Source organism: Lipotes vexillifer, unplaced genomic scaffold (genome assembly GCF_000442215.2).
Source record: "Lipotes vexillifer unplaced genomic scaffold, Lipotes_vexillifer_v1.1 scaffold259, whole genome shotgun sequence".
NCBI lineage: Eukaryota > Metazoa > Chordata > Mammalia > Artiodactyla > Lipotidae > Lipotes > Lipotes vexillifer.
This window is the reverse complement of record NW_006797031.1, coordinates 25,113-39,655: the sequence shown is the minus strand read 5'-3', so window position 1 is coordinate 39,655 and position 14,543 is coordinate 25,113. Positions and strand designations below refer to the sequence as shown.

General features: G+C 37.5%; 1 protein-coding gene and 1 pseudogene across 1 annotated transcript in view; both read left to right on the top strand.

Moving 5' to 3' along the window:
- Positions 1-14,543, top strand: part of NBEAL1 (neurobeachin like 1) — a gene marked incomplete at its 3' end in the record, with an annotated part of 145,371 nt that overhangs the window by 106,350 nt on the left and 24,478 nt on the right. Inside the window, exons 33-35 of the mRNA XM_007469188.1 lie at positions 9,484-9,641; positions 11,561-11,685; positions 14,224-14,350. Of these exons, the coding sequence (XP_007469250.1) occupies positions 9,484-9,641; positions 11,561-11,685; positions 14,224-14,350 (410 nt within the window). The remainder of the gene's footprint in view (positions 1-9,483; positions 9,642-11,560; positions 11,686-14,223; positions 14,351-14,543) is intronic.
- Positions 5,889-6,510, top strand: LOC103068589 (EKC/KEOPS complex subunit LAGE3 pseudogene; annotated as a pseudogene).

Here is a 14,543-nt window from a genome sequence, read left to right as displayed (position 1 = left end):
TGCTCTTCTCTAAATGTTTGATATAATTCACCTGTGAAGCCATCTGGTCCTGGGCTTTTGTCTGTTGGCAGATTTTTAATCACAGTTTAAATTTCAGTGCTTGTGATTGGTCTGTTCTTATCTTCTGTTTCTTCCTGGTTCAGTCTCAGAAGGTGTGCATTTCTAAGAATTTCTTCCAAGTTGTCCATTTTATTGGCATAGAGTTGCTTCTGGTAATCTCTCATGGTCCTTTGTATTTCTGCAGTGTCCGTTGTTACTTCTCCTTTTTCATTTCTAATTCTAATGATTCGAGTCTTCTCCCTTTTTTTCTTGATGAGTCTGGCTAATGGTTTATCAATTTTGTTTGTCTTCTCAAAGAACCAGCTTTTAGTTTTATTGATCTTTGGTATCGTTTCCTTCATTTCTTTTTCATTTATTTCTGATCTGATCTTTATGATTTGTTTCCTTCTGCTAACTTTGGGGCTTTTTTGTTCTTCTTTCTCTAATTGCTTTAGGTGTAAGTTTAGGTTGTTTATTTGAGATGTTTCTTGTTTCTTAAGGTAGGCTTATATAGATATAAACTTCCCTCTTAGAACTGCTTTTGCTGCATCCCATAGGTTTTGGATCGTTGTGTTTTTATTGTCATTTGCTTCTAGGTTTTATTTTGATTTCCTCTTTGATTTCTTCAGTGATCTCTTAGTTATTAAGTAGAATGTTGTTTAGCCTCCATGTGTTTGTATTTCTTACAGATTTCTTCTTGTAATTGATATCTAGTCTCAAAGCATTGTGGTTGGAAAAGATACTTGACATGATTTCAATTTTCTGAAATTTACCAAGGCTTGATTTGTGACCCAAGATATGATCTGTCCTGGAGAATGTTCCATGAGCACTTGAGATGAATGTGTATTCTGTTGTTTTTGGAGGGAATGTCCTATAAATATCAGTTGTCCATCTTGTTTAATGTATCATTTAAAGCTTGTGTTTCCTTATTTATTCTCATTTTGGATGATCTGTCCCTTGGTGAAAGTGGGGTGTTGAAGTCCCCTAGTATGATTGCGTTACTGTCGATTTCCCCTTTTATGGCTGTTAGTATTTGCCTTATGTATTGAGGGTCTCCTATGTTGGGTGCATAAATATTAACAATTGTTATATCTTCTTCTCGGATTGATCCCTTGATCATTATGTAGTGTCCTTCTTTGTCTCTTGTACTAGTCTTTGTTTTAAAGTCTATTTTGTCTGATATGAGAATTGCTACTCCTGCTTTCTTTTGATTTCCATTTACATGGAATATCTTTTTCCATCCCCTCATTTTCAGTGTGCATGTGTCCCTAGGTCTGAAGTGGGTCTCTTGTAGACAGCATATATATTGGTCTTGATTTTGTATCCATTCAGCCAGTCTGTGTCTTTTGGTTGGAGCATTTAACCCATTTACATTTAAGGTAGTTATCGATATGTATGTTCCTATTACCATTTTCTTACTTGTTTTGGGTTTGTTATTGTAGGTCTTTTCCTTCTCTTGTGATTCTCTTGTGTTTTTGTCTAGAGAAGTTCCTTTAGCATTTGTTGTAAAGCTGGTTTGGTGGTGCTGAACTCTCTCAGCTTTTGCTTGTCTGTAAAGGTTTTAATTTCTCCATCAAATCTGAATGAGATCCTTGCTGGGTAGAGTAATCTTGGTTGCAGGTTTTTCTCCTTCATCACTTTCAGTATGTCCTGCCACTCCCTTCTGGCTTGTAGAGTTTCTGCTGAGAGATCAGCTGTTAACCTTATGGGGATTCCCTTTTGTGTTATTTGTTGTTTTTCCCTTGCTGCTTTTAATATTTGTTCGTTTTATTTAATTTTTGATAGTTTGGTTAATATGTTTCTTGGCATGTTTCTCCTTGGATTATTCCTGTATGGGACTTGCTGTGCTTCCTGGACTTGATTAACTATTTCCTTTCCCATATTAGGGAAGTTTTCAACTGTAATCTCTTCAAATGTTTTCTCAGTCCCTTTCTTTTTCTCTTCTTCTTCTGGGACCCCTGTAATTTGAATGTTGGTTTGTTTAATGTTGTCCCAGAGGTCTCTGAGACTGTCCTCACTTCTTTTCATTCTTTTTTCTTTATTCTGCTCTGCAGTAGTTATTTCCACTATTTTATCTTCCAGGTCACTTATCCGTTCTTCTGCCTCAGTTATTCTGCTATTGATCCCTTGTAGAGAATTTTAAATTTTATTTATTGTGTTGTTCATCATTGTTTGTTTGCTCTTCAGTTCTTCTAGGTCCTTGTTAAACATTTCTTTTTTTTTCTCCATTCTATTTACAAGATTTTGGATCATCTTTACTATCATTACTCTGAATTCTTTTTCCAGTAGACTGCCTACTTCCTCTTCGTTTGGTCTGGTGGGTTTTTGCCTTGCTCCTTCATCTGCTATTTGTTTCTCTGTCTTCTCATTTTGCTTATCTTACTGTGTTTGGGGTCTCCTTTTCACAGGCTGCAGGTTTGTAGTTTCTGTTGTTTTTGGTGTCTGTCCCCAGTGGCTAAGGGTGGTTCAGTGGGTTGTGTAGGCTTCCTGGTGGAGGGGACTAGTTCCTGTGTTCTGGTGGATGAGGCTGGATCTTGTCTTTCTGGTGGGCAGGTCCACGTCTGGTGGTGTGTTTTGGTGTGTCTGTGGTCTTATTATGATTTTAGGCAGCCTCCCTAGTAATGGATGGGGTTGTGTTCCTGTCTTGCTAGTTGTTTGGCATAGGGTGTCCAGCACTGTAGCTTGCTGGTCGTTGAGTGGAGTGGGTCTTGGCATTCAGATGAGATCTCTGGGAGATTTTTGCCATTTGATATTACGTGGAGCTGGGAGGTCTCTTGTGGACCAGTGTCCTGAACTTGGCTCTCCCACCTCAGTGGGCAGAGCCCTGATGCCTGGCTGGAGCACCAAGAGCCTGTCCTCCACACAGCTAAGAATTAAAGGGAGAAAAAAAAAGAAGGAAAGAAAGAAGATAAAATAAAATAAATTAAAATAAAATAAAGTTATTAAAATAAAATATAATTAAAAAATTTTTTTAATAAAAAAAAGAAATCCGGACAGACAGACCCCTAGGACAAATGGTAAAAGCAAAGCTATACAGAGAAAATCACACACAGAAGCATACACATACACACTCATAAAAAGAGAAAAAGTTAGAAAAATATATATGTCATTGCTCCCAAAGTCCACCTCCTCAATTTGGGATGATTCGTTGTCTATTCAGGTATTCCACAGATGCAGGGTACACCAAGTTGATTGTGGAGATTTAATCTGCTGCTCCTGAGTCTGCTGGGTGAACTTTCTCTTCTTTGTTAGCACAGCTCCCGGGGTTCAGCTTTGGATTTGTCCTTGCCTCTGTGTGTACGTCATCCGAGGGCATCTGTTCTTCGCTCAGACAGGGTGGGGTTAAAGGAGCAGCTTATTCGGGGGCTCTGGCTCACTCAGGCGGGGGCGAGGGAGGGGTATGGTTGCGGGGCGAGCCTGTGGCGGCAGAGGCCGGTGGGACGTTGCGCCAGCCTGAGGCGCGCTGTGCTTTCTGCCAGGTAAGTTGTCCCTGGATCACCGGACTCTGGCAGTGGTGGGCTGCACAGGCTGCCGGGAGGGGAAGCATGGATAGTGACCTGTGCTCGCACGCAGGCTTCTTGGTGGCGGCGGCAGCAGCCTTAGCATCCCATGCCCCTTTCTGGGGTCCGCGCTTTTAGCCGCGGCTCGCGCCCGTCTCTGGAGCTCCTTTAAGCGGCGCTCTTAATCCCCTTTCCTCACGCACCAGGAAATAAAGAGGCAAGGAAAAAAGTCTCTTGTCTCTTCGGCAAGTCCAGACTTTTCCCGGATTCCCTCCCGGCTAGCCGTGGCGCACTAGCCCCCTTCAGGCTGTGTTCACGCAGCTAACCCCAGTCCCCTCCCTGGGATCTTGACCTCCGAAGCCGGAGCCTCAGCTCCCAGCCCCCGCCCGCCCCGGCGGGCGAGCACACAAGCCTCTCGGGCTGGTGAGCGCCGGTCGGCACCGCTCCTCTGTGCGGGAATCTCCCCGCTTTGCCCTCCGCGCCCCCGTTGCTGCGCTCTCCTCCGCGCCTCCAGAGCTTCCCCGCTCCGTCTATCAGGCTGATAGTAGATATCTTTAAGGAGGCTGAGTATATATCAGTGCTTAGAGGGAAATTTATAACACAAAGTACTTATTAATTTGAGACCTTTCTTCTTTTTTAGTGTAAGTTCATTCTACCCTAAGGAACTTGAAAAAGTAAACTAAATTACATTAGTTTGGTTCTTTTGTTTTGTTTGTTTGTTTGTTTTGGCCGTGCCACGTGGCTTGTGGGATCTTAGTTCCCCGACCAGGGATTGAACCTTAGCCACCACAGTGAAAGCGCCAAGTCCTAACCACTGGACCACCAGGGAATTCCCTTATTAAAGAGCAGAAATCAATGGAATTGAAAGCAGAAAAACAATAGAGAAAATCAATGAAACCAAAATCTACTTAAGATATCAATAAAATTGATAAACTTCTAGCCAAATTGAGGGGAAAAAAAGTAAAAAATTGCTCATACCAGAAATGAATCGCCGCTGACTTCACAGACATCAACATGATAATAAGGGACTACTACAGGCTAATCTGTGCACATAAATAAGATGATTTAGATGAAATGGATCAATTTCTTGACAACTACAAATTTCCCAAACTAATTCAATAATAAGTAGATAACCTGGTTAGTTTTCTGTTAAAGAAATTGAATTTATAGTTAAATACCTTCCAAGAGGGAAAACTCTAGGCCCAGTTGGTTTCAGTGGCAAATTTTACCAAGTGTTTAATGGAGAAATTACACCAATTCCTCACACTCTCTTCAGAAAATTGAAAAGTGGCAAGGCTTCCCAACTCATTATATGAGGCAATATTACCCTCATATTGAAACCATACAAAAACAGTGCAAGAAAACTAAAGACCAGTATCCCTTGGGAACATAGGTGCAAACCAAATCTAGCAATGTATAAAAAAAAAATACATCACAACCAGGTAGAGTGTCTGTTGGGATTGCAAGGCTGGTTCAACATTTGATGATCAGTTAATAATCAGTCACCTTAATAGACTTATCAAGAAAAAGTAGATAATCATATCAGTAGATGCAGAAAAAGCATTTGAGATGTAAAGCATGAAAAAGCATTCATATGTAATGGTGAAAAACTGAGTGCTTTCCTCATAAAATAGAGACTAGGGTGGAATGTTCACTTTCACTCTTCTTAGTCACTATTGTACTATAAGACATAGCAAATGCAATAAGAATAGAAAAAAAAAAGACATTTATATTGGGAAGGAAGAAATAAAACTATTTGCAGATCACATAATTATCTGTGTAGAAAATCCTAAGGAATCTATCAGAAATCTCCTGTAATTAATGAATTTAGCAACATTGCAGGACACAATATCAATACACAAAATTTAATCATATTTCTATATACTAGCATCGAGCAATTGGAAACTGCAATTAAAAAAATACTATTTACAATAGGTCTAAAAAGAATGAGGTACTTAGATATCTATCTAACAAAATATGCATAGAATCTATATGCTAAAAACTACAGAACACAGATGAAACAAATTAGAGAAGACCAAATAAAAACACATGTTTATTCCATAACTAAGGTATAAAAAGAAACATTTGTAATCCACCACTACTAATATTTTGGTATATTATCCTTCCTATATTTTTATGTATATATTTGGTTTAACCAAAATGGTAGTTTCATTTGCTACTACTTTCTTAAAATGTACTGTGAACATTTTTCCCTGCCATTATCTGATTGTCTAATACTCCATTATATTATGTATTAGAAGATTTAAACTTATTTCCCGGTTTTAGATCTAATTTACCAGTTTCTTCTTTATTATAAATAGTATCGATTGTCTCTGTAGTCATATTTTTATGCTTATCCAGAATGACTTCCCTAGAATAAGTGGAATTACCGGTATGGAGCAATTATGATAATAATTACTGTTGTATTGCCCTCAAAGATGTTCTACCAACTACTATACCAACCAGCATTTTCTCTTTAACTTCACACTTAGCTTTTCTAGGAAAACCTGATTTGAGAATATCCTTATGGGGGGCGCAGGCAGGATGGTGGGCAGCACTGAAGTCCTGGGCAGCTGGGGTGGCAGGGGTGGCCGGGTGGCCCCTGCAGCGCGGATGCTGCCGCCGCTGCAAACTACAGAGCTCTCTGCGTGTCGCGCCAGCACAGCACTCTTCGGGGCCGGGCGGACACCCCGCGTCCACGGCCAGAGGGCCGGGAAGCCAGCCACACGTATTTGCGCAAAGCGTGCCTTTCCCATCCACCTTGGAGGCGGAGATTGCCCATGGGTCCCTGGCCCCAGGTGCCAAACCGCCCCAAGGGGCGATCGGGAAGGAGCTCATAGCGGCAGCGTCCTGGTGGTCCGCTGGAGAGCTGGATTCCCGCCTTCTCCGAATTTCCATCGTCAACTTTCTTCACCAGCTTTCTCTGGTGATCTGGACCATGCAGCACTTTGGGCCCCCTGTTGCCCACTGAGTCAGGGCAAGGGAAAGGGATTAAGGTCTAAACTTGTGTCCCTTCCTAGACAGTGCATCCCTCCTAGGGCAATGATACCTGCAGTAGTTGCCACTTTACTATGGGGGCCTCATCTTTTGCCTCTACTGGCCCTTGGGTGCTGAGGGTTCACTTGCTTTGTTTGGTGCTTAAATGTTTCTTAACTACTGAAAATAAAACTGAGCTACGATGCAATGTCTGACTTTATTTTCAACTATAGCACCTTTAAATATCCTTTCCTTTGTCCTTAGATTGGAGGGGAGGTTCTGTGATTCAGATATTCAAGTAGTACAACGTAATTGAAGACAGTTTAAGAAATGGAAGAGGATAGGTCCTCTCATTCAGTATTAACTACTGTCCACATTTTGGAATGTTTTCTTAGTTTTATAGTTGTATTTATGTAGTAAATATGTAACAGTAATAATATTTTGCAAGTTTAGCATTTTTCCTGATATTTTTCATCTAACATGAACCTTTTTCTAAAAATTCTTCAAAAGCATTATTGAATGGATACATAAAAGATACATTATTGAATGTTCAAATTATTTTCAATTTTTGCCATATTATAGGTTATGATTCAGTGGAATGCTCGTATATAGAGCTTTGCCTGAATGATTGTTTTCTTAAGATAGACTGCAAGAGGTAAAATTGGTTAAATATTTAAAGCTCTCAATCTGCAGTGTGTGAAATTGCTCTCCAAACTGTACAGAAAATGCACCCTCCCACCAGAATGCTGGTTTCCCACATCCCAGTCACTACTGGGTCTCCTCAGTAAAATTTTTTTAAAAACTGGGTTTGTATGACAAGAGCAAACAACCGAGAAACACTCGAATAAGGAGCTTTGTGGCTTACTGGCCTTGTCTCAGATCAGTGAAGAAAAACTGCTAGGACAGTCATTTAGGCCTTTTGTTAGGAAAAGTTAGCTTCCTGTAAAAGATGTTGTATCCTGCAGCCTTTCTAAACTCACTTATTCTAGTAGCTCTTTGGTAGATGCCATTGGATTTTCATCATTGGTGATCACGTTTTCTCAGAATAAAGGCAGATTTGCTTCTTCCTTTAAAAAAAAAAAAAAAAAAAAAGAATATCCTTATGAGGACTTCCCTGGTGGCGCAGTGGTTAAGAATCTCCCTGCCAATGCAGGGGACATGAGTTCCATCCCTGGTTTGGGAAGATCCCATATGCCATGCACCAGCTAAGCCCATGTGCCACAACTACCAAGCTTGCTCTCTGGAGCCCGTGAGCCACAACTACTGAGCCCACGTGCCACAACTACTGAAGCCCATGCACCTAGAGCCCATGCTTCACAAGAGAAGCCACCGCAACGAAGAGTAGCCCCCGCTCGCCACAACTAGAGAAAGCCCGCATGCAGCAAACGAAGACCCAACACAACCAAAAAAAAAAAAAACAAAAGAATATCCTTATGTGCTTGAACTTCAAAACTGTGAAATTGATGTTTAATTATCATGGAGCTCTCATGACTTCTTCAGTTGTCTCAGCAATGATCTGTTTTAAATATTCAGTAACACTATCTCCCAAATCATTGATTTCCTACAAATGTAGTAGTAGTTACAGTAACAGTTATAATAATAGCTATAATTTATTGAGAGCTTGCTACTTTTCTGGCATTATATTAAGCACATTAAATCTTAATCTTTATGATGACAATTATTGTTAGCCCCATCTTACAGGGATGGTACCGAGCTTCAGAGAATTAAGTACCTAAGATTTGTACCCAGGTTTAGTTCCAAAGCTTATAGCCACACACACTTCCGTACTGCCTCTTTAAAAGATGTCTTGTTTTTTTTTTTGGCTGTGTTGGGTCTTCATAGCTGTGCGTGGGCTTTCTCTAGTTGCTGCGAGCGGGGGCTACTCTTCGTTGTGGTACCTGGGCTTCTCACTGCAGTGGCTTCTCTTGTTGTGGAGAATGGGATCTAGGTGCATGGCCTTCAGTAGTTGCAGCATGCAGGCTCAGTAGTTGCAGCAGGGCTCGTAGGGTGCACAGGCTTCTGCAGTTGTGGCACGCGGGCTCCAGAGTGCAGACTCGGTAGTTGTGGCTCACAGGCTTAGTTGCTTTGTGGCATATGGGATCCTCCTGGACCAGGGACCAAACCCGTGTCCCCTGCATTGGCAGGTGGATTCTTAACCACTGCGCCACCAGGGAAGTCCCTAAAAGGTGTCTCTTAAATCAATGTCTTAACTGTTCATTTTAATGTGATTCAGTGTTATTTGTTTGAAACAAGTTAAATACTATTTTAGTTCCTAATATTTCCTAATAAATGAATGTCAGTGTGAGTTAGATAAGCCAGGCTTACCTCTTGTCTTTTTGAAAATTTTAAAATTTTAATTTCAGGGCTTAGAGTTATATCTTGGTAGAACTTATTATCAGAATCTATTTTATCCTGAAAACTGGAATAGGTATGTGAATTCATTTGCTAGCTAGGATGCTGTTCAGAGAGTAGCACTCTTAAGTGATGGAATTTTTCATTGTGAGAGATTTGCCCCTATAGATTTCTTTTGTCTTTGACATTGCCTTTCAGGCCATCAACAGTAGAGCAGAATGTGGTTACTCTTCCTTTTACTTTATTTAAACTTGAGTCACATTCCAGATGCCTTATAAATCAAAAGATCTTCAAAGAAAATCATTTTACTTGATGGTATAAGGTTAATAATTCTGAGATTTAAAATCCTATGTTGAGACACTTTACATTTTTGAAGTTCTTTACATGTTTATTGTTGGTTAGTTATTTTCTTAAGTTTTAAAAAATACAAGTAGATTATAGCTAGAATTATATTAAAGGAATGATTCTAATGGAATAAGAATATCTTGTTGGCTACCAGCTTCTTTCTTTCATTGCTTGATTTTATTGGGTCAGATGTTTAAAATTATGGCATTAAAATTTAAATATACCTCTAAATGTATTATTCAGTGCTATTATTTATTGCTGTTTCTTTCAGGAGTTTTTTGTGGAGCCATTTAATCGGAAAGCACGCCAAGAGAACTTGAGGTATAATAATATGCTTAAACAACTTAGCAGTCCACAGTTAGCCACTCTGAGACGCTGGAAGGCAATAAAGCTCTATCTTACATGTGAAAGGGGACCTTGGGCTGAAAGGTAGGTGTCTATTATTCATTAAATACCCTTTTTTCTTTAGAACTCTGATCTAGAACTTTATGAATCAGTGATCTCTCCAATCCAATTTTTAAAATGTTCAATTTTTAAAAGATTACTTTTAATTAATTTGCTTGCCTTTTATGGATTATAAGTTCGGTATGTGTAGAGCTTTGTGTGTATATGTTTTTCACCATGGAGTTATTTCCTTTACTCTTACCCTGTGACATAGAATTTGTTTTGATTCCATTTACTTCTGTCTTCCTGATACCACCTCTTTGAGCTAGGGTTAGTGACGATGTGTATTTGAATATTTTACAATTTCTTTATTTGATCCTAAGTCACTTCTGTTCTTCTGAATTATATTTTATACACACACACACACACATTTTTTAACAGCCCTTTTTTATTGTGGTAAAATACACTTAATATAAAATTTGCTGTTTTAACCATTTTAAAATATACAATTTAGTGGCATTAAGTACATTCCTCATGTCGTGTAATAATCACCACTGTCCAGCTTTAGAACATTTTCATCACCTGAAAAAGAAACCCTGGACCCATTAAGCAGTCACTAGCTATTATCCCTTCCCCCGACCCCTGGCAACCACCAATCTGCTCTCTGTCTCTATGGATTTGCCTATTCTGGATATTTCATATAAATGAAGTCATTCAGTATGTGGCCTTTTGTGCCCAGCTTCTTTCATTTAGCTTAGTATTTTCACTATGTTGTAGCATGTATCATTACTTTCTTTCCTTTTTATGGCTGAATAATATTCCATTGTGTGGAATAGATGATGGACATCGTGTTGCTTTCCTTGTGGCTGTTGTGAATAGTATTGCTTTAAACATCTGTGGATAAGTGTTTGTTTCAACACCTGTTTCTAATTCTCTTGCTTACATACTGGAAGAATTACTGGGTCATATGGTAATTCTGTGTTTAACTTACTGAGGAATTGCCAAACGGTTTTTAACAGCAGCTGCATCATTTTACATTCCTATCAGCAATGCTTGAGGGTTTCAGTTTCTCCACAACCTTACCAAGACTTGTCTTTTTTTTTTTTTAATTATGGTCATCCTAGTGGGTGTGCAGTGGTATCTTATGATTTCACTGCAATTCCCTAATGACTAATGACATTGAGTATCTTTTCAGGTACTTGTTGGCCATTTGTATATCTTCTTTAAAGAAATGTCTATTCAAGTCTTTTGCCCATTTTTAAATTGGATTGTTTGACTTCTTGTGGTTGAACTGTAAGAGTTTTTTTTTTTCAGTAATAGACCCTTATTGGATATATTGTCTATAAATATGTAGGTTGTCTTTTCACTTTCTCCGTAGTGGCCTTTGATGCACAAAAGCTTTGAATTTTGAAGTCCAGTTTATCTGTTTCTTTCTTTTGTTGCCTATGTTATTGATGTCTTATCTAAGAAACCATTCCCAAATCCAGGGTCATGAAGACTTACTCCTATTGTTTCCTCTAAGAGCTTTAACTCTTATATTTAGATTTTTGATCCATTTGCAATTATATTATCTTTATTTGTACTAAAATTATTATTTTATTTTGAAAACTGTATTTGGAATAAACTCCTAAATAGCTAGTTAAGAACTTCCTTGTAACAGTGAAAGAGTAAAATATATCAAGCTGTAAGTCTGAAGATTTATGTTCAAATCTTATTCCTGTACCTGTAAATCACATGGCATCTTAGGCCTGTCTTAGATTGCTCAGGTATATACTGTTGATATGCATAATGACATTGGTTTTTTTTCTCGGGGTTGTTTGGGTCAAATGAGATAAGGAATGTGAATGTTTTTATAAAATGGTGCCCAAAAAATGTAAAGTACCTGATACTTACTCTATTTCGATAAACCAGTCTTTGTAATTTTAAGCGAAATAGTTTATTTGTTTACTTATGAATATTCATAGGAAACAAAATCCACTTCACTGGAAACTAGCTAACGTAGAAAATTATTCCCGCATGAGACTTAAATTGGTGCCAAATTATAACTTCAAAACCCATGATGAAGCTAGTGCTTTGAGAGATAATCTAGGTGAGTTTCAATGGCTGTTTACTTATTTATTGAAGATAATGAGGGTGTTGGTGGGGAATGGTTATTGTTTTCATTGTTTCAAAATTATTTAATCATGAGAGAAGGGTGACATTTTATAATTGGTATTAATTGTTGTTGTATATGTTGCCTTTGGCCTAAATCTAAAATGACTTCCTATTTCAATTGATTGCAGTTTTTCAAAGAAAAATGTAATTTAAACTCATAAATTTATACTGTAGCTGATGTGAAATGTATCATCTCTATCTCTATTATGGTATAGTAAAACATGGTCCTTTAACCTTAGCCTTTTGCTTACCAAAACTGAGTTTAATGTTAAATATATTCAATATTTAGAATTCTTAGCAGCTCTTTAGGCCTTTCTTTTATGACCTGTTCTTCTTACAGAACTCCAGACATTTAGTATCTAGATGGGCCAATGCCTTTTTTCTAGAAAAAAAAGTGCTTAAAAATGCATAGCCTTGCAGTATATCAAAACAGATTTTAAAGAGTTTCTAAAATTCTTATGAAGCCCTTCCTTTATAGCCATCTGACTGAACATCTGTGCACCTTATGTTTAGTGACTAAGTTATAGATGAAATGAGTACCAGTTTTTTAATCTTACTTTTTAAAATTGCCTTGATATATTGGCCAGTACAGTAAATGCCATAAAATTGAGAGCTATGATGCCTGCCATTTAGAGTCTTATATTCTGAAATGAATCAGACACAGTAAGTGATTTCCCTTAATGTAAAATAGTGGCCTTGTCCATGGTACAAAGAGTGTCTTATACAGGAACGGTCAGTGTGTATAGCTTGTCCTCCCAGTATATGTCCTGAGACTATTATACTTTCTCTATCTCTTAAAATTTTATACTTACCACGCAGAAAACATCTTTTGGTGAATGACTTCAATTTAGTAATATTTAAGGAAGAGTGTTCTCTATTTTTTCTTCATTTTGCCAATAAATCCCACTCCAGGAAATTCCCTGTCCCTTTCCCTCCTTCTTCAACCGTCTTACACATGTATACAGGTATAATTTTATGTTTCTTCTTCTTGGTCTCAGTTGTTTTAAGTCCAGGAAAACCAGTGTCCTTTCTCTTTTTCCATCTCTGTTCCTTTCTTTACCTAGTTTTCAAAATTATCCCAAGTATAATGATAATAATAAAATTGTACAGAAGAAAAAAATCATACATTTCAAAGTGAAATTGGGGGAATTCCCTGGCAGTCCAGTGGTTAGGACTCTGCGCTTTTATTGCCGAGAGCCCGGGTTTGATCCCTGGTCAGGGAACTAAGATTCCACAAGCCGCACAGTGCGGCTAGATGAATGAATGAAAGAATGAATGTAAGTAAGTGAAATTGATAATAGTATAAAACCAGCAGCCTCAGTCTTTAAAACTCTTTAAAGTTCCTTGAAGTTTACTTCAGAATTAACTGCAGAATGTTTTACCTTTATAAGTATTTTCATCAGTATTTTTCTGTTTGTATCAGATTATCTAGACTTGTATGTGATCAAAGCAGATTTATAAAAGAGAAATGCAGCTGTACATTAGGTTAATTCATTTTGTATGTCAGAGCAAGGATACCATTTGAGAAATTAAGGGAGGTTTTGTCATCTTTACAGTGTTTTGTTATTTAGCATGAATTATTTTTATTATACACATGAAATGTCTTTATTCATAGTTAAACATATAAATGTTTTCCAGTCCTACCTACACATTATGCATATATTTTTATTACTATTCTTATGCCACCAGATAATTGAGAGATGAATGTGCAATAAGAAGAGCTACCATTTATTTATTTTATGTGTGATGTGATGTATCTCCATTTCACAGTTGCAAAAACATAGATTCAGAGGGGGTCATATGGTTAATAAATGGCAGAATAGAATTTGAATTTAGGTTTACCATTTCACAGCCCATCTTCTTTCTATTACACTAGCTCTGCCTTCTTACATTAATGCATAGTTCATGACATTTGTTGCATATATATGTATCAGAATTATCTATTAAATTCCATGCACTCCAGAAAGGAACACGTCAGCTTTTGGTCTTTGTATTATCTTGCAGTTAAAAGTAATTTGTCACATTCTTTCTTAATATTTCTGTAGTTCAAATGCACAGTAAAAATAATTCCATTGAATTAATGTAGTGAGAATAATTTTTTAACTTACTTAGTAGTATGCTTTAGAAGTAAATATGATTAAAGAAATCTCTTTAATCTCAAAAACTTGGCCTGTTTCTGAAACATAAATAATACCATCATTAAAGATAAACACCATCTTTTAAAATATTTATTCCTTGTATTATATGTATAATAATTTTAAAAAATCACAGTCAAGCACCATAGATAACTCTAAATCATGTATAAAAACTTCTCTGTAGTAAGTCGCTTATCTTAGAAAATTTCAAGAAATTTCAAGAAAATTTACCTTACTTATTATACACATTATTCATATAATTAACAGTCAGAAATTACAGAAGGACTGTGATATGATTTTCCTACTTTGTGTTTAACAAACATTTTATGTTTAAACAGGTATCCAGCATTTGCAGCCTTCCAGTGATTCACTGCTTTTGGAAGTAGTGAAACAAGTAAAAGTTAGTGATATGGAGGAGGATAAATTAGATCTTCCTGAAGAGGAAATAACAGCCAGAGTAAATATGTATGTATAAGTACTTGAAAGAATTTAAAATTATTTTATTCTGAGAAATGGGATTGTAAAATTGTGGAAAATATTTGCTTGAAATTCTATTACTATGCATTCCCAGAATCCAACAATTGATACTATATATCAGCTGTTAGGAGTCTATTAGTGTTAACTGAAACTACTGAAGAAGGCTTCTTAGGACTGGGTT